The following is a 27,845-nucleotide window of genomic DNA, read 5'->3' as shown; positions in this document are numbered from 1 at the left end:
AAACTAACACCCTCCCACCCACTTCCCACCCTACCATGAATGTTGCTAAGCAACCATCCGCCGTGAGAGCTGGTGCATTTTCCAGCCAATCGAATTACTGAACACATTTTCGAATAGTGTTCAAGATGGAAAGAGGATATCACTATCCTTACTATCAAGTCCTTTTTTCATAAATGAAGTTCACGCCTTGCAAATAATCAGCAGCTATTTCATCTTGCTGCACATACATGCTTTTGAGAGGTGAGCTTTTGATCATTCTCAGTGCCAGCTCGACCCCAGCATGTGCTACCAGTCCACCACTGGATGGCAGCACCATCAGTTCTTCTGTTGCCACACAGGCTGCAAGAATTTTTTACTGCTGTTGCTAAGCAATCCTGACTCTCATGTCTTACCTGTGAAACAGTTGTGAATTTTACAGATGTCCCTGACACCATTTTGTCTTTGTTTTCACTGTTATGATTTCCCCCCAAAGGAAATCTAAATATTGTTTGCACTATGAAACACATTCACATTCAAACTATCAACATTCTAAACAAAGATATAATTAAAATTCAGATCAATGCAGAGACAAAGCCTGTATGTTTCTGCTGGCAGAATGAATGAGATACCCGCCATGTTTGAAATCCAGGTTTCAGTTAAACATTTTCCTCAAACAGCTTCAGTTGACTTCATCTCATCATACAGGAGGCAGGAAATGTGCTCTTGAGTGATTAGGCCAGCAGCTCTTGTCTTCCACTTAAGCACCAGTAGAAAGATCCATGTACTCTCTGGGTTGATATGCTGTGCAGCTTCTTGTTTTCTCTGTGTACAAACCTCTGAGATGTTTCCATGAACTGTTATGATATTTCACACATTGCCTAACCGATTAAGCTTTAAAATGTAAACATTTTCTTTATCATTGATCTGTTTTCTCTTTCACACTCTGCAGGTCCCTCTGTGTCCCACCACCCATCCACCCCCCTCCTCGGTCCCCCTGTGCGCGAGTCCCTCATCTCAGCTTTGGTTGCTGTGCAGATGGCTCTTTGTTGGTGCTTCACAATGGGTCTAAGGTCAGTGTGCCTCATGCCATCAACACACCCAAACTTCTCCACTCCAGCTGTCTTGTGGAGTATTTGTATTTTAACTAAAATGATTCTCTGTCAAGCTTCACTGCTGCTGATGTTTGCACGTTTCTGCTATGGTTGTGAATTATGAGGAAGTCATAAAACCACAGATGAAACAATGAGATAGCCCAGACCTCTCAGGCGGTAAAGACGTTAACACTCATCATCTCCTTTTCCACATCTGAACCACACCTATGCCTTCATTGTATTGACACATTACTTGAATCTTGAATTTTTACTGTAGATGTATCTGTTGTAGGCAAGCTCTGGAGCATGTGATATCTCTGAAACACACCAGACACCAGAATATCAGATCAGCCAGAGACATAAAAATGCAAATCTACAATCTGTTCTGTGATCCCAAGCCAAGCGTTGTTCATCATTCAAGAGCTAATGTGATAGTTACACATTGCTTAACCCGTAATATTTATTCAGAGGGTAACAAGATATGATGTACTTTTGAAATAGTAAACAAAGAAACAGGCTCCCTCAGAAAGATCAGTGCAAATGACAAACATAAAAAAGTTCTTTTTTTTTAAATTGCTAATCTCTTTGTCACCCAAACAAACACTCAATCTTAAACATCTGCAATGAAAGAAAATTATAGACCACTGACTACATGAAACATTGGATGTCTGTGTGAGAAAGAGTAGGTTTTCTCATTGTGCAAAGTAGAAACTGCTGGGCAACACATAGTTGAGCAGCAGAGGGCCATGAGGTCTTAAGGCCAACATGCAGCAGGAAAGAGCAGGTAGAGTGAAAGGCGGGAAACTAGAAGGAGGAGGAGCACTTCGTGCAAAGCAGTAGGAATTACTGGAAATTTCCACTTTTCTCTGGCAAGACAGTTGCAGGGGTGGAGCTAAGAGGTGAAATAAATAAGGTGGTAGAGCTGAAAAAAAAATTGCTGTTCTTTCATGCACAGCCTATTTTAGGACATTTTTCACTCATATCACTTGTGTACTCAGTTGTAACTTTTGATTAATTGCCATCACTTTTTCAATTTTTGAATAATTGTTTTGGACAAGAAACCAGTACAGAATCTTGGAACACCATGTGACAACCACATACACGAGTTTCTATCAGGTTCTGGTCTGTTTAAATGGGCATGGGATAATCAGGGTGTCTTACTTGAGTAAACCGATGCCTTCATGAAAAGCACAAGGAATACAAGATCTGCTAGATCTATCATAGATAGATAGATAGATAAATAGAGCTGGGGTTTATGTTTTACAGTCAAATGTATTATGCATATGTGGTATTGGTTTTAAAACTTTAATACTATATGATGTATTATTTGTCAATAGGGAGGGCAAAGTGCTCGCTGATGTATTTGAATGCTTAATGGATTAATTGATGGACAATATGTTTCCCTACCTCCAACTGCAATCTGACACTGTTCAGCGCTGAGGACTGAAACATGTTTGTCTTTTTTGCTGTTGCTGTGTTCGGACAATAAATGAAGAGAAGTATAAGTTGATGCAGTTGATGATGATTACATCTCAACATCCACTGAATTTAAATCCAATCAATGGTAAATTTGTTGACACTGGAAATGCCCAGAATTAATTGCAACATTCTGTATGTACAATTTACAGAATACATACATCATCTTTGCTTCTGTAATGTGAATACACAATACATCACATCATATCTGTCATCCATCTGTACATCCACCCATTTACTCATTTTGTAGCAGATTCAGGGTCACTGTGGCAACAAAGCCAGCAGAGAACCCCAGGTGACCTTTTTTACCTCAGCAGTTTCCTCCAACACCTCCACCAAACACTCTCTTTCATGCCAGCTGGGAGATGTGCAGTCCCTGAGGCATGTCCTCAGTCTGCTCTGGAGTCTCTTACCAGTCATTTATACCCTGTATGCACCCTGTATGGACATCCACAACCACTGTGGAGTTTTCCAAGATTTCAGCTGTTTGTATTCACATTATAAACTTTGGTCACTACTTAAAAGGGAGGATCAGATTGCAATGGACGACCAAGAAGCAAAGTTTATGGGTCAGCTGATGCATTTCTCTGTCACTCATGTCACAATCAGCTCTACTGTCATTCACTGATTATGAGTCCTGAAGTATCTGAACTCTTCTACATCGAGTAGTTGCTTTCTCCTAATCTGGATGTGAAATGATGCCTTTTTATGGAGAGAATTCTTAGGAGAAGATAACGGTCACCCCAGTTACTTCACACCCTGTAATATTTGTCCCCTGTGCGTCAGAAATTTAGCTAGAAAAACCAATTCATTACCCAGTGTTAACAAAACAACATCCTCCAGACCTTGGCTGCACCTTGATATCCTGCCTCTGGTTATCACAAACAGGGAAGAAGGCAATGCACATCCTTTAATAAATCCAGCACTCATTTTGAACTAGCTCGAATTAATGGCAAACACTCCTTTAAATCAAAGTGCACTGACACCCAAAGGCTTGCAGCATTGGGAAACACTAGCAGTGGCATTTTCCAAATCCTCAAAGCACCTACAGACTAATCCATGAGACACTGAAGAGACATGTCGACCACAGCAGCACCAACAACATCAGAGCTGCAGGGTTTCAGGATCTCTTGGCACTGTGCCACTGAGGCACTTTGGTTTACATTATGTATGTTCCATTTAACTCAGATACAGTGTTTTTTTTTTCTTTTCTTTTCTTTCTGTTTTAATTTTGCTGTTTTATTGAACATTGTTTTTATACTCAGGTTCCTTTTTTTTCTCAATCTGTAGAATCCTGTTGTTGGCTGCTGTAGTGGCATAATAGTCCCTAAGTGATCATGAAATAAACACCATTACAATAAATTACATTTTTTTTAATGTTTGTCTAAATATGTAAACATTTTATCCTACAACAATTAATTCAAATTATTTGTTTGCTTTTAAGTGGAAACTTGATTTATTGAACCCTGGAATGTAAACTTTTTATGTGTAGTTTTACTTATCAATCCATATATTCATGTACCTTTTCCATTTATTGTCATTATTGTAGTCTTACTTTTGTTTTATTTTGTTGTTCTTACTTGGGCCTTGGTATTGTTATTACTCTCCCCACCATCTCAAAATAATATTCATAAAAATCCATTCATTGTGGTTGCAGTTTTTATTTGAAAATATAGGTCGAGCTGCAGGATGTCTCGAGACAGCGCTACTATATTTTCATTATCATCAATAATGACTTTACCTAATTGTGTTAATTATAGGTCCATAATATAAGCACACTTTCTCCCTTACTGTGCATTCGACTGAAGAGTCCAAGTGAGAAGTCAACTTTATGTTGTCCCTGTACTCTGCAGGACTTGCCTGAGAACTAGAGAAAGCCAGCCAGACCATGCAGGACACTGCTGTTCTAAACAAAAGAGCTCAGTTTGCCCCCACCAATTCCAGCAATTATCGGGACCCTTCCCCCGCCTAATCCTGACCTCTGCTCTTTGATGGGCCCCACTTTGCTCTAGCCCCAAGCACTGACATTCCACAAGTGAGGTCAGTCCTTTTGTCTGCATGAAATCAAGGTGAAATTAAGGTGCTGTACTTCCCATCCTATATCCTCTGACCTGTTAGACCAGCAGAGAACAGTTTAGCACTTCAAGACATGTTTCCCTAGGCAATGGGACCCGATGCAAAATATTTGATTTATTTTCAAAGTGTGTCACTGTGAACACAAAGAGGCTTTCATTTTATACAGTATTACTTTCTGTGGTCCGACAACTTTAAATAGGATAAAAAAAATGTTTCCAGTTCCTACTAGTGGAAACTGTGGAAAACACTCAAGTTGTTGGCAAATAAGTTTGTAAAAATCACCACATAAATTGCATCTCTTTTTCAACTTTTTCCCTGACTGGCCTACTTGCTGCAACGGTTCTCTTACCTGCAAAATGAACAGGCTGCACACACATAGATTTTTTTTTAAAACTTTGTAACAGATCGGTGGCACATGGAAACATGTTGAGGTAGGCAAATAAGAAAAAAAAAAGACAGGAAATGATCTCACAAACACTCCCCCCTCTATCTGATTGCTCCCATTTTCCAGTTACAGAAAAAGAGTGAGTAATGCCTTTCTGCTGCTTTTTACTCTGCCCTACAGTTGTGCTCATGGATTCACAGTACACTCTGCACACACTGAGGCCATTACATGCTGGATGTCTGCTCCAGTGCTCTGCAGTCTCCACATGGTCTTCATTTCCCAAATAAAAAGGGCAACACTTCATGCAATATCAAGATGAGTCCTTGTCTTCAAGTGCAGCGACATGGTGAATGTATTTCATTGCTGCCTTGGGTATTCATTTTCGACCACACTATAACTGCGATGTGGATGCGATTACCTGACGTCTTGCTCATTGCTCATTATAACCATTTTTTTGTCTTTCACATAATATATCAGAAGAACTGGTATATAATTGAAATGAGCAACATTTTCACATACTGTTAGCTATCAGGTAATATAGTTGAGCAACAGACTCAACATGAGGGGAAAAGAAATCCTAAAACAGAAAATAAATCTCTAAGTAACTAGCTAGTACACTGACACACAACCCTTTGATCTCTGCATGTAATTACAGTCTTCATAATTATATTTCAGCTGAATGTGAGGTGAATGACTAAAAAGGGCCCTGAGGCTTCTTCAAAATCGGGCTTGAATGCTGGCATGGCAAGGGGAAGATAAGTGAGGCAGAGAAGGATTAGGTTTGAGGAGTTCCTAAATTAGAGGCTAAAGAAGTACTTGTGTCAAGATATATTCCTTGGGTGTGTTGGGACAAGTTCAGGATACAAACATTGGTATGACTGTCTAGAAATTTGTAATCCAGACCAAAGTGATGTCATCTGTGGAGCATGTATAAATATGTTTTGTCTACTGGAGTTAAAGAAGTGGAAATTACACTGTTTCTCTGACAACTATCTGACAGTTATATGAAAATGAATGTGCTGTGTGTGGGCGGAAACAGTGAGAGGCGTGGCAAATAACATTGATTGAGGTTAAATTATGTGGTTGAAACTTGAGGAATTCAGTTGTAGGTCAGTGCTAAGGCACAAACTGTGTCGATTTTATCTGTGATATATGTTTGCCCTAGTTTTTAAATGATAGTGAAACACTGACCAGATGCAGGTTAAAATTTTTTCAGTTCAGGGACCACAGAGTTGTGTGTTGCCATTTCCTCTGGTTTAACAGTTGGATGAGCAAGTGCCGAGACAGCAAAAAAAGTTCACCTCGTACTTCTGAGGTTGAAGAAAAACAACTTGCTTGGGGTATCAGACAACATTATTTTATTAAGAAAAGAGGTTTCTTAATTAACAGGGACAATATGTGTGGAGAAATTTCAAATTTAAATCATATTAATCACTTGAAATGTGAATCAGAGACAAACTGTAAAAAGCCTTTCAGTAGTGTCTGTGAGGTCTTGCAAACGAGTTCCCTTCTGTGAATGCTATCTTTTTTTTTCTTCTTTTTTTTTTTGCATGTGCATGACTATAGAAAAGATCACTCCTGTTGTACAGTTTAGACTTGACCTCAGTTAAGTGTCTTACCCTAACCCTTCCTCAGCTTTGGAAAACTGTACTTTCTCAGCAAATAAAATAGAATAAAATATCTTCAATACATTCTGTATAAGTTTTCACATAGTTCTGTATGCACACACATTTACTGTAGCCTACTATACACCACATTACTGTATCTATTAGACTCACAAATCACATGTCACATGTATTGCTTGGCTTATCTATCTGATGCGAGACACGATTTATTTTCCCTTTTGTTTTTATCAAATATAAAACAGATAACTAGTGTTCCCTACTGATTGAGCTCAGTTACCTTAATAACTTAAGTAGAAAATGTAATACTTTATTGTTAAATTAAATTTATCAATTCATAAATACTAATGTTCAATTGGCAATTTTAAGAGTCACAGCAACATCCATACAGAATAAACCTTGAATCTGTAAAATGGTTATGTTGTTGCTCTAAAATCCCTTCATGTAATGTGCATAACTAATATACACGTTGCATTGTTACTAGTGTGGTTCAATTGATCAGGTCTTGTGAAAAGTGAAAGTGTAAGCACATTCGAGCAGGAGCACATTCGTTACATGCGTTAAATATAGAAAGGAGGAGTGGCCGCATGGTTTTCACATCGTCACATTAGTCTTTTTTGCTTGTAATTTGATACCCGATCTCTGCAGAGAAAGAGCGCTAAGACAAAAGATGCGGTGCGTGGGCACATGTTTAGAAACTTTTACAATCCATCGACACAAGAAATCATTCGTCAGCTGAGTCTAATAGATTATTTTGATTTGAACAACAGGCCACTACTTACACCCATTGTTCAAAATGCAGGTGAAAAATCAAACTGGTGGGTAGTGGAAAAAAAGAACTCTGGTATCATAGTGCAGCGCTTTAAAACAATTGACCAATCAACGACGAGATAGCTGGTAGGCGGGACGTATTCTTCTGATTGACGAACTTTTCGTTCAATCGAATGCTCCTACGGTCGACACTGTCCAATCGTGTGCGAGATCGAGCCGCTGCATCAGACGATAGTGGACTTTCAACGAGGTCGAGAGAAAAGCAGAGACGGGCAGACATCATTTCTCTCTCAGCGTCTTTGGACTATACACACGAAGGCAAAGAGCCAACAAATAAAATCATTTACTAAACAGGAATATAATTATCTAAATTAATTCACAAAATTAGCCATGGCCGACACAGCTGTTGACACGACCACAACTGCAGAGGTTACAACCAAGGTGCGTTTCATTAAGTTTTTTTTTCTTTTTGTTGAACCGTCGTGTTAAAAGATTTTTGAGAACTTTTCCAAGTTGTTGTTTTATTTTTGTTAAGCTAGCTCAGGTCCTACAACAGTGTTTTATTCGACGGATGTAGTAAACGGTACCTCTCGTAAGTTAAAACAGTAATTGAGGGGGTGTTTTACCTAAATTACTGTTACATTGAAATGTCATTTGACGATAGCCGCACGCCATCAAGGTGATTTACGAGTAATTGTCAGCTAAATATTGTGCCCGGAAAATCAAACGTATGTGATGTGGTTAGCTAAAAATGTGTTGTTGAGCAGACAAAGCGGCAGAAACGGTACAGCTGGTGAAGCGGAGCTGCCGCTGTGGGCGGGAAGCCACAGTAACGTTAACGTTACATTACCCGCGGCTCGGGATGAAAACGTTCAAAAATCATTATTATCACTATCATTTCTAACAGTTTTAATTGAATTACACTTAATCACAAGTATCGAAAGCTAGCTTTTTTTTAAATCAATACCAGATGTGTCAATACCAGAACGTTTGGTACTTCAGAATAAACTCTTTGCTGAACGTCACATTGATTAAGGGGCATGCTTTTATTTTGTAGGAGCTGAAAGAGAAGAAAGAAGTAGAAGTGGAGGAGGAGGAGGAGAAGAAGAAGACCGACAACGGGGACGCACCTGCCAATGGCACAGTGAGTTGGAGAGGAGGGCAGGCAGCCTCATGGCCTTTTGTCTTAGCACCCCTCATCATGCAGGTGTCGCTGCACCCGCCTCCCCCTCCTGTTCAGCTGCTCTCCACACTGTGCTTTGTTTGGGTTGTGAAATGGCACAGATGTTGTTTAGCAAGTCTTTGGACGTCTCCATTGGTGTCTCTAGTCTGAGGTTTCCCAGAGCTTGGTAGCTAATCCTCTGGGGAGCTAATAAGAGCTCCATACACATGCCTTTTTTAAGTGTCCCCAGAGGAGTCTGTAGATGTAAGACTCTGAGAGGATTATTTCAACTATGTTCCATGTTTTGATTTCTTTTACTCTTTAATACTGAAAATATTATCCATTATCCTACAATATTGCTCACATAATAAAAGCCCTGGCATGGATTGACATTTTCCTCTTCTCGTGTAGAATGGTGCTGATCACAGTGACAAAGTGGAAGAACCCGCAGAGGAGGAACACAAGAATGGAGATGGTATGTTCATACAAAACTGCATTTTTGTTTGCAGTAAGACTCAAGCAACCATGTTTAACAAGTTTCCAATCTGCCACATAGATATTGTTCCCTTGCGTAGACCTTGTACAAGTAAATCTTTTTGTTTTAATTACATTGAAAGTAAAGGATGTATTTTCTGAAGTGGCAAACTGTGCTTACAGGGAAGGCAGAGGAGGCGCCCCCTGCTGAGGAGACTGATGCACAGCCGGTGAAGCGTGCGGCTGAGGAGGATGAGGTGGGTGTACAATGTAATCACTTGTTTTTCATATGTGTTGACTAATCTGGTGAACTCTTAATCTTTTCTTATGCATGAAATACTCTTCTTTTTTTATTCATTAGGAAAAGGCGGAGACAAAAAAGCAGAAGACAGAGGAAAATGGAGATTCAAAAGAGGCAGAAGTGGAGGCTTAGATCTCTGCCCTGCAACTTGTTTGCAGCACTGTCTTACCAGCCTGGTCAACATAATGTTGTAGAGCTTGTGCTTTCTGTTTCTTTGAGAGAGATTTCTTTTTGTTTGCTCCCATGTTATCACATTGCACTGGAGTCCTGAAACATAGTGGCCCTGCATCCTTTTTTTTATGAAATGTTATTTATTGGTCTTTAAAATGAGCTTTTTTCTACTTGTACAAATTGGGCCACACCATGAGATCAGTTCTTTAATTTTTTGATTTTATATCAGTATGTTAGAAGCACAATCTCTATTATGGCAGTGCTGACCAGATGATTCATACACACAGGCAGCTGCTCACCTCCTCCAAGGCTCATGTTGACCTCTCAGATTCACTTAAAGGACCAAAGATAAGTTTTAAGCAGGGGCTAATGGACAGTTGTTAGCATTATTAGTTGAGGCATAATTTTTTGTGTTGAGCTGCTAGTTAATCCTTGGCTTGGCTGCCCTGTTAACATGACAGATGGTGCAAATGAATAAAGGGGCTCTGTCTTGTGCCTCCATGATAAGACTGCTTGACCTTGTTCTATGGAGGCAGGATTTTGCAATGTAAATTAACCCCTCTTAAATCTTAAAGCTTTGGTCATTTGTTCTGTATGCATTCCACGCAAGTTTGTACCATTTATACTTTGTTTTTCTTACGTTTTCAATGAGTTTTATGTTATGGCTGGGTAGCCCAGTTTTGTGTCCAAGACTGCCTTTTTCAGAACCAGAATGACATTCGGTTACTTCAGCCACTGCTTTGTATATTCTGATTAACAAATAAATTGTCTTTTTACTTAAGTTTATTTATTTTGTGAGCATGTTACCTGTTTGTAGAAAATCATTGCCTTTTAAAACCATGTATTTATAAGTAGATGATGTCACTTGACCCAATTTTTTCTTAACATGGAAAATGGCTGGCTAAGATGCAAGAAGGAACAGGAATAATCTCACTCACTTGGTAATGGAAAAGTGCACAGACTCAATGGATAGTGGTTTTGTCTCTTGGCTCCCCCATGTGGTGTAGGTAAGGATTGCAGAACATTATTCCTCAAGTTATCTGGGTGACAACTGGTATGGGTTACAATGATCAGAGATAAAATCCAAACAATAATTGACACAGGAGTCAGAAATGGCAAAATCATCATTTTAGTTTTAACTGAACCCTGAATAAAAGTAGCTTTTACAGTAACACTGCTAATATTGAGCAATAGGTGGTACCATATAACACAAAAGCTCAAATGTGGTGTTTTTTTTTTTTTTCTCAAGCAAGCTGCAACAGCATGAGCCATACAATTAGTTTCCTCAGAAACATTAGCATGGTGTGCATCCAGTCAGTCCAGGAGGCTTTAATAGTAGGCAATTATTGACACTGCTGAGGCAGCAATAATGTCGGGGTGCTCAATGTGTGAGCCAGTCAATGAAACCATCACAATGAAAAGTTTAAAACGGAATACATACCAAAGTTACCTTATGTTAAAGCCCTGAAGTCAGACTTGGTACCTGTGTTGAGGCTGAACAGACAAAGCATATCGTATGCCATGGCACAACAGATGTAAAAAATAAATGTACCATGAAGATGGCTGCTTTAGGATGGAAAAGGAATAAAGTCTGATAATTCCTGTGGTGAACTTGGCCAACAAATGTAAGATCATCACTACACTGAGTTGATGGGCATAGTGTGGTGGAGCAGAAGCCTACTACCTTAAGCATGCGCCCTAATGATGCCAATAAGTACTTGCTGCTGGCTCTATGGACCCCCACAGTCTTTTGTCTCACTGTTGTCCACCTTCGGGGTGACCCATAGTTCACATGAGTCTTCTCTCTGTTTGCTGTTCTTCTCTTTTGTTCGGTTTCCGACTGAATGCTGATTCACACCCCAGTTTCAACTTCTCCTCTTCCTGATAATGACAAGAATCACTGTCATTATTACAATGGTATGGCCAGGAGTAGCGTGACAGCTCACAGGGCTGCCCATGGCTTAGTGAGGGCCCGGACAGAATTTGCCACCAGTACACATTTCTCTGTGTTTTTGAAAGTTTGTGTATAAGCGTGTTTATGTGTGTCACCCTATTAGTCATGGCTCTGATTAAATAATTAATTGGCATTGTACTCATACTCTGGGCTTGACCAAGAGTCAACCAGCACTAAACTGTGAAATTTGGGGATAGCACACTGGTTAAGTCATATTATGACTGGACTGTGTGGAAAGTGTTTGTTTTTTTACTTACTGTTAAAATGTGAAGCCCTTCCAGTCTGTAACTGTGATTAAGCACTGTTCAGCTTCACGTGAATATTAAGTATGTGTTTGCTAAATTATGTCAAAAGAACTCTTAAATTAATGAAGAAGCGTTAACAGTGAGTGTGAGTGGTCACTGGCAGCACATTCATTTAGTCAGAAAATCCTGCTCAAAGTGTGATGCTAATATGCTAACTCAGAGAAACAGGCAGGTAGACATTCCCTTGGCCGTATGACCACAACAAAACATTAACACAAGGCTTTAAGAGGTTACATTGCAGCTCATGCAGACATTAGGCAACTGATAAAAGGAAGAAAAAGAGGGGAAAGCTGTGGTTAGCCTGTATGTGGTGATCAACATTTCTATACTAAACACCAACAAGCAAGAAAAGATGATGCAAGATTTTACAGCAAAGAATCAGACACAAGAACAGCTTATCTATACTTAAAGAGGTCACTCACTCACACTCACACACACACACACACACACACACACACACACACACACACACACACACACAAACCCATTTGTCCCACACTGCATTCAAAAAGGTCACATTCATTTGCAAAGGTTAGGAAAAAAAATGCATGGGCACACACACTGTATGAACACACTGGTCATGTATACACGTATTAGAGCAGTGGCCAATGTATGTCTGTCTGTCTGTCTAGCTCTGAGAACAGTAGTGCTGATTAGTGTGAAACGATATATGGAGTTGTGCTGTACAGTGTGCGGCAGGATGTACAGTGCATTTGTCCTATCAGTGCTGTGAAGGTCAACACACTCAGACACTAAGCGACAGCGTGAGAGCGTGTGCCGTTGAGTGTGTGTGTGTGTGTGCATGTGAGGTAAAGTAAATTAAGAGACTTTTCTAAATGTGCACCAACAGTGGCTGAGTCTCGCTTTCGGGGGGCTCACCCTCAGGGGGGGGCAGCTGGTACACCACGCAGAGAGAAGAGTACAGGCAGCCCACGAATGACATCAGGCTTGCAAAGTACATCACTCCCTGGGCCCCACCCACCAGTGAGGTCAGAGGTCCCATCGCCACCGAGACCAGGATCTGAGCCAGGAAATACTGGCAACTGAGCAGAGAGATGTCCACCCCCATCCCTCGTTTGGTCCCTTCCTCCAATGAGCCACAAAACTGTAGAAGATAGAGGAAAAGTTCAGTTATATGCTATATCTCGAAGATGCCACACAAATCACAACAGTACTTCATAATTTTTTTGAAACAGGCTTATTTGCTTTCTTGCTGAGAGTTAGATGAGAGGACTGATACCACAACCATTAGCAGTCAATTAGCTCACAAAGAAACTGAAAAACATTTCTTTGTTTTAGTAGACAGATATTAGAGTGGTATCAATCTTCTCATCTAACTCTTGGGAAGATAGCGAATGAGCAAATTTCCCAAGCTGTTTAAGTTCTAAGAATACCATGAGGACAACTATTACTCTACAAACTAGTTAATGCTAGACCTGCACATATCTGGAGACTGACCTGAGGACTCTGGTAGTATTCACACAGCAGAGAGTAAGGCAGCGTGCATAGAGAGGAGAAGAGCACCCCATAGGTGACACAGAGAGACAGTACCACATAGAGGTTGGTGGACAGTGTGGCAAGGCCTGTGCCCAAACCGAACGCCAAGTAGGCGAAAAAATAGAGAGTGCGAAGAGAGAAACGCTCCTCCAGTTTCTCCAATATGGCTGGAAGTTTAAGAACAGAGAGAGGAACAGAGAGTATAAATGTAAAGCTGTAAGGAAGACAAATTACTGCACAAATTCAACTAGGATGAGACATTACTCTTGCTGGGGCAGCGCTATACTGACACCCAAGCCATGATGTGATTATGAGTGTACTTTACCTGAGTAGAAAGCAGCACTGAATGCATAGATGCACATGCCCCAGCAGCCCATGCTAACACCAGCATTGTAGCGTTGGTAAGCCTCGGAGTCGTGGGGTGCTTTGGGGTCTCCTTCGAACACAACCTCCCCCATGAAGTCAGTGTAGAAGAGCAGCATGCCTTCAAAGGAAAGCCAGCCTACAGCACAGAGAAAAACAAAGAGTATTATCTCGGTTCCTTTTAAATGCAAAACCAGAGCCAGCTGTGAAGGTGTTGCAGGTTTTTTTTTTACTAAGCTGAATTTGAATGGAAATCATTTTTCTCACCTAAAAAATGATTAGTGCATAAACTCCGCAGAGAGGGAGGCATCCTGTAGATGGCTATACACAGCAGCTTCATTGACATTTGGGATTCTCCTGTCTCCATGTTCTCACTCAGATCACTCTCATATCGCACCCCATTCAGCAAAATGTTTGCAACCTTCATCAGACAAAAACAGACAGGCACTGTGTTAAAAAATGCTTACCGACTGACTAAACAGCTTTTGCCATTTTCAAAAAATGTGTCTGACCTGCTGGCTGAAGGTCACTGTTCTCCTGCGTCCATTCTCCAGCCCAACAATCTGTGTTGCCATGGGCTCCTCTATCAGCGCGAGACTCTGGGGTCGCTTGAGGATACCAGCAGTGGAGCCTCGATGTGACCCTGCAGCAGGCTGAGCTCCAGTTCCAGCTGTGACCTGAGATGCCTCATGAGATTGTGCATCTCCTTCGGGCTGGGGTGCTTCTACATCCTGAGTTTCTCCGACCGGACAAGACACCACATCAGCCTGGGTCTGTCCTGCAGGATTGCTCCCTGCCCCCTGTATAGACTCCTCCGGAGGAGGGGAGCCCCCTGGAGGCAGGGGCGCAGCGGTGGCATTGGGGGGCAGGGCCTGTGGCATCTGCTGACCTGTATAGCAGTCTATGAGCACACTGTCTATATAGGAGGTTCCTAACGAGGAGGCAAACTCATTGATGCCTGTGAGCGAGCTGTCCCTACTTATAAAGCTGCCATATTTTGGAGTGAGGGGGCTCAGGGGTGATATGGGGCTAGCAAGACTGAGGCCGCTGCAAGAATGGGCAAGAGGGCCAGCAGGGTGAGATTTCGAGTAATTGTAGCTGTAAAGACCATCCTCGTCTTCTTCATCCCGTCCCAGAGCTGATCCAGGGTGAACAGGGGGAGAGGGAGGAAGAGGAAGGCTGGGGCTCTTCAGATGGTTTTTGCTGGAGTTTTTGTTTGGCTGGCTCTTTGGTAAAGGCCGTTCAGGGATACTCATCAGAGTCATGGCTGTGGCAATCACCAAAGTGATACTAGTAAACAGATATATGACCCGCAGTTGACCTCCCATTGATCTTCCAAAGTGTGTCTGGTCCCAGTTGATACCACCCACTATGTAGCCAAATCCACCTCCTAGTCCTGTATAAAAAAAATAAGAATAAAAATAACAGGGTGATGAAAAGATATTATTTCACTTATCCCAATAGCTGCTGATTTCTTAAAGCTAATTTTCAGCTGTTTTCACCACAATATCTTAACAGAATATTAGTTATAATTACCATCTTCTACCCCACTACTGTTTAAATTATACAGTATAATAATGAAGTAAACCTGAATTTGTAACCATGTAAAGTGTTTCCTTACCTGCCAGCAGTGCATGGATGTTCAACCCCCGATCCTGGTCTTCTGGGCTGCACACATCCATCATGTAGGCATGGCTCGGGTTGTCGGCTGAATCAGCACTGAAGTCCATCAGAACCACACCACACACTGTCAGGATAATTCCCCACTTGTGATTTGAAGCTGTGTCAGCCAGAACAACTCCAATGTCCCGCCCGTTCAGCACCAGCGTTAAACCAACCAAAGCACCTATGAACAAGCAAAGCAGAGGAAAGTTTTTTAATGTCCGAACAACAGCTCCACAGACATCTTTCTCATGAGGGAAAAAAAGCTTCCGTCGGGGGTTGGGATGCTACAAAACAGGGTGAAACATTGGGGCCATGGAGATTGAAATATGAGGACATTTACCAGGCTGAAAAGGTGTGATGAAAGCTGTTATTAAGTTACAGCATTGGAAGCAAACAGCAGTGGTTTTGTGTGTGTGTGTGTTTTCTTTTTGTTTTGCTATCTATAAGATCTTGGCCTCTGCAGCTATGATTTTAATGACTCTTTTAAAATTTCTTACCTATAGCCAAGGCAAAAATGAAAGGTCTCCTTCGCCCAAACCGGGATGTACATCGATCACTCCACGCTCCTATGAGAGGCTGAACGAGGAATCCTTCAAGCCAAAAACAGAGGAGCGAGTTAGAGGCTGCTGATCGAGTGCAACAATATTATTGCTTTCCACAAGTACAATGTTTCACACGTCAACTTCCATCAGTTGTTTGCTTACCCAGTATGGGGCTAATAGACCACACCAAGCTGTAGAACTGATCAGGCAGGCCCATCTGAAGAAGCACAGGAGTCACGTAAGCTGTTTCCATGGCATAGCTAAATTCAATAGCAAACAAGATGCAGCCATTGAAGAGTAGCTCTTGGAAGGTTCGTCTCGGGGGAATTTCACTGAGGTCCAGGTGGTCCAGGGGACAGGGTGTGTTAGGTGGTGGAGGTGGAGAAGGTCTTATCAGCTTCCGACGCTTTGGCTGTCTTTGGAAGTTGTTGGCTCGGTGACTGAGGTGCCGAGTGGTGGATATGGGAAAGCTGGCAGTTTTGGGAAGTGAGCCCCTCCAGATACCTTCCTGAGCTGTGGATAACCTCCCTCCTGGACTGGCCAAAAGGGGGTCACTGGGGGTGCCCATGCCCGGAGATGACATCTCTCTCAAGCCAGTTTACACTGCAGTATTAAAAAAAAAAAGTTTTCAAGTTAAAACTCAGACATGATTACAACTTGTTCTGGCTTAATTGTTCAAATTAGAGGTCATTCAAGAGCAACACAATTTGGCATGGTGAGCATGTGAGTAACTTAGTGCTGCTGATGGTTGTGTAGTGCTACCAAGAGGACACTGCAGTCATCAGCAGACAGCAGCGATGGCACAGCAATGATGGGCACGACGCACTGCAACCAATGCGCATGTAAGTGTTGTGCGCAGAGCCCATGTGCTCGGCGTGGCTGACTACAGCAGTGTAGTATGCGGCAGCGCTCTCATGAAGCCTGTTTCCATTTTAATTTTTCATGGAGGAAGCTCAGATCGGACACAATGGGGCCGCTGGGGGTTTTAATGACGGCTTTCAAGACGATCACAAGGATAACGTGTCACTATCGCTCAAATGCAAATGAAATATTTGACCAATAGCCTACAGAACCTATTTGTAGCCACGTAACCGATCGACTATTTATCTAAAGACTCTCGATATTTTCCTGGTCTTGACATTTGTGTCTAAAGGTGACGACCACACAATCGACTCAGCTGTGTTAGAAGATGAAGAAGGCGTGCAATCATAATTACCTTACCGGGGCGACTCGTCATTTATTGCGGCATACAGTGTAGGTAAACAGAGCAACCGTTATGATTTATAAAAAACGTAGGCTGAATTACAAGAGTCATGATTGTTTTGTTATTCTTTTTGTTTTTCCTTTGATGCAGTCATCCCCTGCTCTCTCCTCCGTCCCTGCTCTTTCCCCCCCTCTTCTCCTCTCCCCCCTTCGCCTTTTCCTCCGGTCTCTCCGGTGACGTCACGCCCCTCCCTGCAACATCAGCACCAGCGGAAGAGTCCCAGCTACACTCATCTGACAGATCCAGTTACTTGCTGCTTTTCAGATGAGGAGTTTACGGTCAAGATGGTCACATTTAAGATGTCTATGAGTCAAAGACATTTTTCCCTTATTTGGTCACAGAGTTTCGTATTCTGAATTTTTTTTTTCTTCCTCTTTTCACTCCCATTAATAATTAAATGATTTAGAGATCAATGTTGTGGCCAGCTTGGGAAGGAAAGGCCCCTGTGTCGGGACCCTAACCAGTATATTACTTAAGTAAGATTTTTAAAATGCAGAATTTTCAGGAGTATTTTTTTAACATACTTATTTTACTCAAGTAAAGGATCTGAATATTTCCTGAGCAGACTACTAGTTCCACCACTGCCCAATAGATGTGAAAAAAGAGAGGAAATCTCACAGCTCGCATTTAAGCTTTCATACTAAACATCTTCATGGCTCACAACTCCAGTTTCAGTACATTTCAGCATTTGCTTTCCAATCTGAGCGAGGTTGACGTTTGCCATTATCTACAACTACTCTACAGAGTAGAGACTGAACAAAGTTAAAGGCAATGCACAATATGTACAATATATAATCTTGTAGTAATGAGTACTCCATTACATTTATTTTCAAGTTTTAATTATTAGTTACTTTAGCCTACAGATTCACCTTGTTAATACAAAATATAACTTGTACCAGCTGCAATATTAAAGTGATACTTTACACATATAATCCAATAATACCTTTTACATTTTACATTTTGTTAAATGAACCCTGAGGAGATGAGAGATGTAGCAGCAGCAGCAATACATTGGTAATTCATCTGAAGAAAATAATGCATACAAAGGAATAGAAAGCGTTTTGGTGAATCTGGCAACTTAACAGGTAACTTAACATGTTATTCCACAAAACACAAGTTTGTTTAATTTGTGCAGTTTATTTGTGTTTCGTGTTAAATCGATGCACCATGGTGATGCCTCTTTTTTTTTCTACTTGTGTTGTCGGTGCAGATCTTCTGCTCAATCTGTGACAGTGTGTCAGTGTGCAGAGGGACGGTCAGACAGGCCTTATTCACAGCAAACATGTTGACTTGTCATAACAGAGAAAGCACAGGTGCAAGTAATTTCTTTAACGATGGGTGTGCACAATAGAAGGGCCTTCAGACAAGCACACCTAAATGGAAAACAGTCGTTTTTAATGTTATTAATTACACCTGTGCTTTTCCTTCTATGACAAACCAAAATGTTTGCTGTGAAAACGGTTTGTTGCCTGCAGTAAATCAACACGTGTGTGTGGTCATGGACAGACTGTGTTTGTCAGCAGCAACAGAGGAATCTTTAATTATTGCTTTGTTTGTTTTTCTATATTCTTTGAGAGGTTTGTATTGGTTTGGCTCACCTGATGGTAACCTGCGCAGATGGTAAGTGAGATGATCTGTAGAGTAAGTGCTTCATTGCTATCAGGGAGTGGTTCTGAGCTGTTTCACTCGCTTTCCTTCAAGTTTAATTAGTTTTTGTTGACATTTCTGGGTCTGTGCTAAGACACCACTTTTACATTTACTAATGCCTACAGTGCTACCATCTCCTTAAGTTCTCCAGTGCCAAGCGACATCATAGAGAGATGGCTAGATAGTGATAAAACATATTTAACAATACACTGATATATCTATAGAGGAGCTCAACACAGGTATGTCATACTCAAGAGATGTTAGCAGATGTGGACATATTTCATGTATGTATATGAATATGAAGTTGACAGTAGTTTTCCAATAGACTTATTACATCAAAAGTCATACCTTATTTTATTTCATAAACTATATTAAGATGGACTGGTCCCTATAGAAAAACTGAAGTGATTTTAATGGCCACCTCTGATAGCAGGCGCATCGTGTCTAATTGACTTGTAGTAAGGTAATCTGTCCTGCGGGTTGTTCCGACTGGATACAGTGAAGGTCTCTAAAGCACTATGTAATGAATTAATTGTCACTGAACCAAGAGGATGATGTTTTTATTTTTTTCTTTAATGAAATTGTTTTTGAGAAATTGAGGCCTGGATATATGGAAACATGTTTTTGTAGGCTACAATCTTGATCTTCAGAGTAACCATCTATAGCTCTCAGATAAAGAGTAATAAATACATACCCAAACTGCCACTCTAATGAAGTGGAGCAGTGTAAAGCGGCAGAAAACAACAATATTCAAGTAAAAATAAATTGTGCTTAAAATAACACTTGAGTAAACTCAGGGTGATATTCTAGTAGACGCACGTCTCTCTCAAGGGTTAACAGAAGACACACAGCTGGGACACTTCAAACACCAGCAGAAGAGGACAAAGGCCATACCATAAATCCCATTAACTTTGAGCTCACCTGTACTTATAGACTGTACCACACCTTATGCAACCTGTATTACGAAAACCTGAGTATTTTCAAATATAAACTACGCCACTCAAAGTCACCACCTTGAGTTAATGTTAAAACCGGTGAGCAATTGTTTCAGCAATTAAAAACGTTCCACTTAAAGAAAATTGCTACTCTTTAAAGACGAATAAATTAAACTGAAACAGGTTTGATGAGATCCACGTGTTTTAAGTTGCCCTCGCTAAGCCCCGCCTCCGCTCTGCACACCGTGCGCTGTAATTGGATGATTTCCCAGCACAGACAGGATCTGATTGGACAGTAGCGTTCAGTCGATGTTTGAGGAAGCAGTTGTTTTGCAACTGTTGTGCGCTTGTTATTCAAGCATATTTTCCGACGACTAACCTATAAACTGTGGTTACAAGATTTTTTAAGTTTATCGAGCCAGTTTCCACTCGGTGTAAGCGAAGACAGAAAATGGCCAACGTCGACCTCACTCAGGTTGGAAAGAACTTCGTGAAGAGCGCTGAAACCAGAGAGGTAAGCCTGAAGATGTTTAATATGAAAATGTATGTGGCTAAAATGTACATCTGTAAGCTTTCCTCTTAGCAGGTTCGGTTGGTCTGTGTTTAAAGGTGCTCTGTTTTAATATAGTCTAGAGCCGAGCTGGCAGGTTGACTTGCTCCCATGAGAGTCGTGTTCCCTGCTGAGACCCACTGTATTTACCTGCCATTAGGCTTCTCAGTAATGTTATAATTGTCATGAAATGACGCCTCCACTGTGACCTAATGTTGATCTGATGGGAATCATCATCACTGTTTGAATCTATGATGTATGATTTCATTGATAACAAGTAAAATTAGTACATGCTGCCTACACCATTTCCCTTATGTTTGCTTTGTGTCACCTGTTTTGTGGCTTGTTTTTAGCTTCAGTAATTAATCAATTAACAGATAAAATTATTTACAGCTATTTTGATAAGAGTAGAAAATATCAAAACTCTCCTCAAATGTGAATATTTTCTGGTTTCCAGTCTTTTATGACAGTAAACACATTATCTTTGGCTTTTGAACTGTTTATCAGGTAAAACAATGCATTTGAAGATGTCACCTTGGGCTCTGGAAAAATTTCACATTTTATTAACCAAATGATTAATTGATTTAATCAAGAAAATCAAAATGATAACTAGTTGTGTCTTTTTCTTTGTTTCAGAGTGTGGAGCTCAGGTCTCTGTGGCAGGACCAGCCTGTGGTCTTGTTCTTCCTGCGCAGGTTTGGCTGTCAGGTGTGCAGGTGGATGGCATCAGAGATCAGCAAACTGGAGCCAGACCTTAGAGCCAGTGGTGTAGCGCTGGTGGGCATTGGACCAGAGGAGGTTGGGCTTAAGGAGTTCAAGGAAAGCGGGTTTTTTAAAGGATGTAAGCAGTTCATACACATCTTATATAAATAATCATTTTTGTCTTGTCTATAATTATGGCAAACACATCCTGACACACAGGGCTTCATTGGGAAATTTGGCCCACTGAAACTATTTTCACACCACAGGCCTAGTTGCTTTGTTTGACTATTCATACATGTTAAAGTATTTTGAATGTCAGATTAAATTTTATGACAGAAAATGCATAAATAAACAAGAAAAGACACATTTATTTTGTTGTGCACCTATTTTGGGAAAATACTTGTTTAACACTAAATTATATTGATCCCATGTGGTTTTGAAAAAATACAGGCATCTCTCAAATAGCAGAGGGTCCTATGAAGTGTCACCCAAAGAAAACAAATACAGTGAATTAAGTATGCATCAGAGTTTGAACCATTTATGAATGTAGTTCTATTCAGAAAAGATAAGAATGTTTTTTCTTTTTTCTGGAAACTTTGAAATAAGCAAATCAGTGTTACACTGGAAGTGAAACAAAAACGAATTGGCACAATGTTTTTTTTTTCAATATGTTTTTTTTCTCAATAGCTTCCACTCTGATGTAACAACCCTTATTTGCATAACCAAATTTAAGTAACAGTAAGATAGGGTGCGCCAACAGGATTCAGACATGGTTATTGAGCCCATCACTTTGTGCATAATTGTAAATAATCACTGATCATCTTCTCTTTTAGTCATTTATGTGGATGAACAAAAGAAAAGCTACAAGGATTTGGGCTTCAAAAGGTGAGCATAGTAAATCCATGTTCATCACATGCAATAGAGAAGCTGTTTGATCTGTATGAATCTCAGGTTGCTTTGACAATGATGTGAATTGTTTTTATTTGTCAAAATGATTAGCTTTAACCTTAATTATATTCCTCTGAGCTGCAAGTTAGTCAATTAATCGATCAGTTGATCAACAGAAAATAAATCAGCAAAAATTTTGATAATTGATTATTTGAGTAACTTCCCAAGTTTAAAAAAAAAAAAAAAAAAAAGCCAAATATTTTCTGGGTCCAGCTTTTCCCATGTAAATTTTAGATTCATATCTTTGGGTTTTGGATGGTTTTATATTTTATAGACCAAGAAAGTAACTGGCAGATTCATTGATAATAAAAATGAAATGTCAATTGTAGTGCTAATACATTTAATTCTGAAGTCACTGATTAAGTCTGACCACTGATTGGCTGCTTTGTGTTGATCTCCCTCTCAGGTACACAGCCTTAAGTGTGGTTCCTGCTGCTTTGGGGAAGAAAGTACGAGATATAACGTCAAAGGTAGATATCCTCATACTGCATGTCCTGTGGTCACAGGAGCAAAGGTGAAGTTGCTGATCCACAGACTGATAGCTGAACTGGCTGTTTTTGACTGCATGTTGTCTCTGCTGTTTTCAGGCCAGTGCTGAAGGAATCCAGGGAAACTTCTCAGGAGATCTGATGCAGAGCGGAGGCATGCTGATTGTAGCAAAAGGTACATTTAATACACACCAGAGGGGGATATTAATAAGGGTCTGTCAAAAGCAATGATGGTTCAAAAGACTTGTGAACTTGGTTTCAACTCCTAAATAACTTTGTAGCGTGGCATTTTTAAGAATGAAGTTTGCCCAGTCATTTGAATGAAGGCAAAGAATTAAACTGCAATTCAACATGGCTATTTTTCCAGTCCCTCCTCTAGAGGGCAATGCTGCATCACATCAGTGTCGAGTGGTTGGAGGCTCAGAATGACTTCTCCAAACCACTTGCCCTTAATGTTGATACTCCACAGGGCTGCTGCCTTTCATTGTTACTTTAGAAGAAATGAAGATCATTTAAACCAATTAAGCTATTTAAAATTTGCAAATGACACTACTGTATGTAATGTAAAAAAATAAGCATAAAAAAATATGTATAAAGAGACATCAAGGATTTTAGGCAGAGGGTGATAAACTTAACCGCAACAATAAAATGGTGGTGAGGGAGTTAAACAGATGATGGTGTTTCTTTCCAAGTGTGGTAGAAAATTACATACATTGTTTGAATACAGCACAAGAGAAAAAGCCACAGTCCAGTTGAACAGGGCAATCACCAAAAGTCTGCTAAATCTGTGTGCTGGGACTCACTTTTATGGTGTGGTATGGCAGCATGACCTACTGGAAAGGAATCAGTGGGAGGAAGTAGATTACAAGTCATCCTGTCTGAGTGCTCAATTTTAAAAATCTTGGCTCCAGTAAAAGTCCTTACTGGGGGAGTTCTCACCCAACATTATTCCTTACAGAGCACCACCCAACTGAAGGAGATTTAGACTTGAATTTGAATGGTTTAGGAAGCAATTTAGTTCCTTAATGGTCAGTTATTAAATATAAGCTTTGACGTAAAAACAAACTGCATTGGATGGATATATATATATATATATATATATATATATATCTATATATAGATATATCTATATATATATATATCTATATATATATATATATATATATCTATATATCTATATATCTATATATATAGATATATATATATATATATAGATATATATATATATATATATATATATATATAGATATATATATATATATATATATATATATATATATATATATCTATCTCATGAGTCGACATGCTGCTTACTTGTTGATACTTTCTTAATATGCTTTACTCTGCAAAGGTGGAGAAAAGGTTTTACTACACTTCATCCAGGACTCACCTGGAGACCATGTTCCTCTGGAGGATATTTCCAAGTCTTTGGGTATCGCAGCCAAAGTAACGTCAGGACAGAGGCCAGTGGTAAGACATCCCATGATAATGATGTCTTATGATGATGCACATTATTCCCATGTTCCACTTCATATTCCCCTTTTCAACCTAAGCAGTACACTGCAGGGTTAAATGGAAAAGAAGCAAATGGTATTATTATGTTTACTGAAGAACACTGGACTGATCCATTGGTCAGGTTTTTTCAGCAGACTCTGTTTTACGTCAGAAGGGACACATGCATCAGAGGAGCCTCTTCACAGACAATTTCACACTTATTACTCCATCTTCATGGTCTGTCAGTGATGATCTCAGTCTGTGCCTAATTGCACTTAAAATGCTATTCAAGCACAAACAGAAGTTATACAACTTCCATATAAGTAGTATAGCATGGAAAACCAGTGCTGGCAGCCTTACCCAAGATTTATGAGGTATTTATTCTACTCACAAGTACCATCACAAATCAACTGCAGTGCTCTACAGAATTAAATGTAAGTTTAACATGCTGTTATTATTGTAACAATGGAAAGTTTTAACACATAGCACAGAAGAGCCAGACATTTAAATCATGACTTAACTTTCTGAGATAGGTGCTTGCCACAGATTATAAGCATGAGCTTTGTGCCTTTTTTACCATGTTTTCATCATTACGGCAGAAGCTATGCTGAACTCTGCATCTTAATGTGCACAGTCTGATTATGAAGGAGATGAGTTAACGTTGTTCAAAATTGATTATCACTCAGAAACAAAGTAATAAACAGCCTCTGATATCCTCATTGTCGAATATATCACGCAAGAAAAAAGGGAAAAGAAAGACACGAGACACAAACATTTACAGAAGTCGTAGATGTAAAGCAACACATGCAACAGTTTTATTTTTTGAGTCAACAACAACTCAAATGAATAAAGAATTTGTTTATTTCTTTTAGAAAACTAAGAGGTCTTAATTTATTCAGGGAGAAATGTTTTTATTTCTTCATTTTATTATTACTTTGGTGTATAATAGGAGACATTGTACAGACTGAGTGAGTAAAAAGATGTAGCCCTGATTATTTTACATTACAACAATTTTGGAATATAAATTAAAACTCCAATGAAAAACAAAGTGGGTGCTAAGATTCAGGGGGTTGCAGACATTTACATGGCTCTGTATTTGTAGTGTACTATTTATGACTACAACATAAAAATACTCTCGTTTTCATCTTTTTTAAGAAGAGAGATTGAGCCACATAAGTGATTCTTGGTCTTTGTTGTCAATATATAATAGATTATAAAATAGAAACTACAGTTTAAAATATAGCCCCTCATCTATACATGATACATAAATGGCACATTTAGAACCAAACTGCTCGGAGGTCATGAACCTTATCTCAGGTCCAGAGAGCTGGGCGGTTTGTCCTGTGATCGTCAGGGCTTTCGGCATGCCTGTGACATCTAGCACGTGGTCTTCAACACGCTTGCCTCCTGGCTCTGTAGCTCATTTCCTGTAACACCCACTATGTCACAGCTTTTGCAACATGTACAGTAGACTTCCCCATGACCTGTCTGGAGATCAACGGATGTCATCAGTGCAGAACCACAAACAGAATCAACCTTGTTTTCACAGAGTATCAAAACAATGCAGAAACGAGTGCGAGTCACCAGCTAGCTGACATCAGTGTGGAAAAGGCTCTCAAAAAGTTAAAGCTTTATACAGAGCAAGATCTGGGTAAAATCATGGTGTTTGAGTGATTACCAGTTTTGCCTTCAGAAGTAAAGGTGTCCTCTTGTTTAAACATGAGACAGTATTTACTTCCTCAGAAACTGTCTCCTGTGTTTGGAGGTCGAAACCCTCAAATTGATATTATTTAACTGAGGAATAACCTGGGTCTCCATTTTAGTGTTTGTTTGTTTTTTGGACAGACTAAACTCTTTACAGATGGACTTTTATCATAGAAATTGAAGGGCTTACCTAACACCTTATCTGTAACTAAGATAAGTGTAATAATTATTTTCCTGATTACTAGTTTGGTTTAAATGTAAGAAAATGGTGAGAACTGTCACAATTTCCCAGAGACCAAAGGGATGTCATCAAATTGATTGTTTTGTCCGAACAATTCACAAAATAGTTAACTTTTTTTGTGCTTTATCTACTATTAATTTCACCTTTACAGTAACTATCAGGTTAACAGATGATCTTATTTGATTTAAACACTATATGGATACACATGTGATTAATTACTGCAACTGTGTGAATGAACATTATTGCTATATCTGTTCAGATATGTTAACATAAAGAGAAATAGCCCTTTACGTCTGTCTAAATAATGTGTTGACATGTAACAGTGAATTTTGTTAAAAGCTATTTGACCTCTTTTTGAAAGCTCCAGTTGTGTAGCTGCAGGATTTGTTGAATTAGAATAGAAGCATGTAAGTCGGTGCTTAGCTGTTCAGCTTTAAATATTTTCATGGTTACGTTCCAGCAGGTCCCAGCACAAAAAAAAAAAATCACTCATGGTCATTAATAGGCCACTGGCAAAAATGGATTTTGGCAGCAGAAGCTGAAGACTGGTTTACCTTTGGCCTTTTTATCAGAGGCTGAATAAGTATACAAAGACAGGAAGACTGGGAAGTGGAAATGTTGTCTTTAAATCAAAGACTGACACTGTTCAGCGGCTCACTTGGCTTTAACGCTCATGTGTTGTTGACACTGGCTTTACTTCCTTGTTGTCTGGGGTTGCACAGAGACAACTGTAGTTTGTGTGTAAAAGTAAATAATATTAAAAAATATAATTGCAAAATCAACCTTTTCTTTCTTTTTCTCCTGACCTTAGCCAAATCTAACATGCAGAAAAGTATGAACTTAAATATTTGAAGGTGACAAAGTACAGAAATGACTACAGAGCACTATGACACCAAATAATAAAATATGATATATTGGCAATGCATGACCAAATATTTGCTTATTTTCTTTCTGTTATACCCTTATGAACAAATAAAATTCAGATAACATAATTAGAAATGCACTAATATGAGACAATATTTCACAGGGGACCCCAATGGGGAGGAATGATAACCCATGACACACCTCTCCACCACACAAAATACATTTTTAAGTTAAAGTAAAAAAGAACAGAAAATCAGATTGCTTTAACAAAGTAGTTATTTGAACAAATATGAAATGGAAATGTCTTGCAAAAAAGAAAAATATCAAGCTATAAAATGAAATAATATTCTCCAGCGCTTCTTTTGTAGTGTCATCACTAAGAATCAAATCAGCCTTTATCAGCCCACTGCAGATACATTATGACCATTTTGTGCTTCTGGTTAGTAGTAATTGGGAATGTGTCTAATTTAGCCATCAATAGAAGCTAATCTATAATTAAGGTGTTGGTATCAACGTTAATTCACTTTTTTTTTTTTTTTTAAATCAATTCCAGCAAACTAGATTTGGGAGATTGGCTTGACTGCCAGTAATTGGACTTACACGTAAAGTTTGAATAACCGTCTGTACCTTCTCCTGCAGTGCAATGACGATGTTTGTACACGATGACCACACCTCATACCTGAACAACACACAACACTTTGGGAGACTGAAATGGAGATTTAACGAGTGGAACGTCATTAAATTGTTGAAGTGAACATAAAACTATTGCCAATATTCCTAATTGCTTGTAATTTCTTTGTGACAGTCATATATTATCTAAAGTGAAAGTTGCGGTGATTGTGACATTTTTTAATTGTAATGAATTTCATTAATTTTAAACTTAACTTACCTCACACTAATATACTGATCACTGATTATTAATTTTTTTTTTTAATATATACTGGAAATTTATGAAGTTGCATTTATTACACTCAGTTTACAAAATAAGATGATTTCTTTATGTATCTAATTGTAATAAGTGTAAAAGTGTAAAACTGATGTGATGTTTGCTGTAAATATGAATTATTAGTTAACTTAAAATAAAGCAAGCTTAGTGCTACTAGTTCATCATTGCAGGTTGAGTTAATATAATTTTGCAATTTCATGCCCTTATGCAAATAAATCTTAACTCTTA

The 27,845-nt window shown here is 39.5% G+C and overlaps 3 protein-coding genes across 5 annotated transcripts; 2 read left to right on the top strand and 1 right to left on the bottom strand.

The window, feature by feature from the left end:
• The first annotated feature begins 7,656 nt into the window (after positions 1 to 7,656).
• On the top strand, positions 7,657 to 10,294 carry LOC111657916 (uncharacterized). Its single transcript, XM_023410256.2, has 5 exons — positions 7,657 to 7,841; positions 8,458 to 8,544; positions 8,974 to 9,037; positions 9,220 to 9,293; positions 9,398 to 10,294. Exons 1-5 carry the CDS (start codon positions 7,791 to 7,793, stop codon positions 9,467 to 9,469), a joined length of 348 nt encoding a protein of 115 aa, XP_023266024.1. The 5' UTR covers positions 7,657 to 7,790; the 3' UTR covers positions 9,470 to 10,294.
• Positions 10,295 to 10,376: 82 nt separating this feature from the next.
• slc45a1 (solute carrier family 45 member 1) lies at positions 10,377 to 17,389 on the bottom strand. Of its 3 annotated transcripts, none has more exons than XM_087175146.1 (10): positions 17,051 to 17,387; positions 15,997 to 16,437; positions 15,790 to 15,882; positions 15,249 to 15,473; positions 14,140 to 15,023; positions 13,895 to 14,048; positions 13,590 to 13,766; positions 13,226 to 13,431; positions 12,612 to 12,872; positions 10,377 to 11,389 (listed from the first exon to the last, which is right to left on the bottom strand). In XM_087175146.1, the coding sequence occupies exons 2-10, from the start codon at positions 16,415 to 16,417 to the stop codon at positions 11,297 to 11,299; spliced, it is 2,514 nt and encodes an 837-aa protein (XP_087031272.1). In that variant the 5' UTR covers positions 16,418 to 16,437; positions 17,051 to 17,387; the 3' UTR covers positions 10,377 to 11,296. The 3 variants fall into 3 exon arrangements, with proteins under 3 accessions (XP_087031272.1, XP_023266023.1, XP_023266022.1); XM_023410255.2 differs by having other exon boundaries at positions 12,647 to 12,872; positions 17,051 to 17,386; XM_023410254.2 differs by lacking the exon at positions 10,377 to 11,389 and having other exon boundaries at positions 11,474 to 12,872; positions 17,051 to 17,389.
• A 2,590-nt stretch (positions 17,390 to 19,979) lies between these two features.
• prxl2b (peroxiredoxin like 2B) lies at positions 19,980 to 27,845 on the top strand. The gene is made up of 7 exons (XM_023410263.2): positions 19,980 to 20,194; positions 20,867 to 21,071; positions 21,766 to 21,817; positions 22,287 to 22,350; positions 22,468 to 22,543; positions 23,720 to 23,838; positions 27,311 to 27,845. The coding sequence occupies exons 1-7, from the start codon at positions 20,132 to 20,134 to the stop codon at positions 27,335 to 27,337; spliced, it is 606 nt and encodes a 201-aa protein (XP_023266031.1). The 5' UTR covers positions 19,980 to 20,131; the 3' UTR covers positions 27,338 to 27,845.

This window comes from Seriola lalandi, unplaced genomic scaffold (assembly GCF_002814215.2).
Source record: "Seriola lalandi dorsalis isolate HSWRI2012SDOR001 ecotype SW California unplaced genomic scaffold, Sedor1 jcf7180002054419, whole genome shotgun sequence".
NCBI lineage: Eukaryota > Metazoa > Chordata > Actinopteri > Carangiformes > Carangidae > Seriola > Seriola lalandi.
This window is presented reverse-complemented; position numbering and strand designations above follow the sequence as displayed.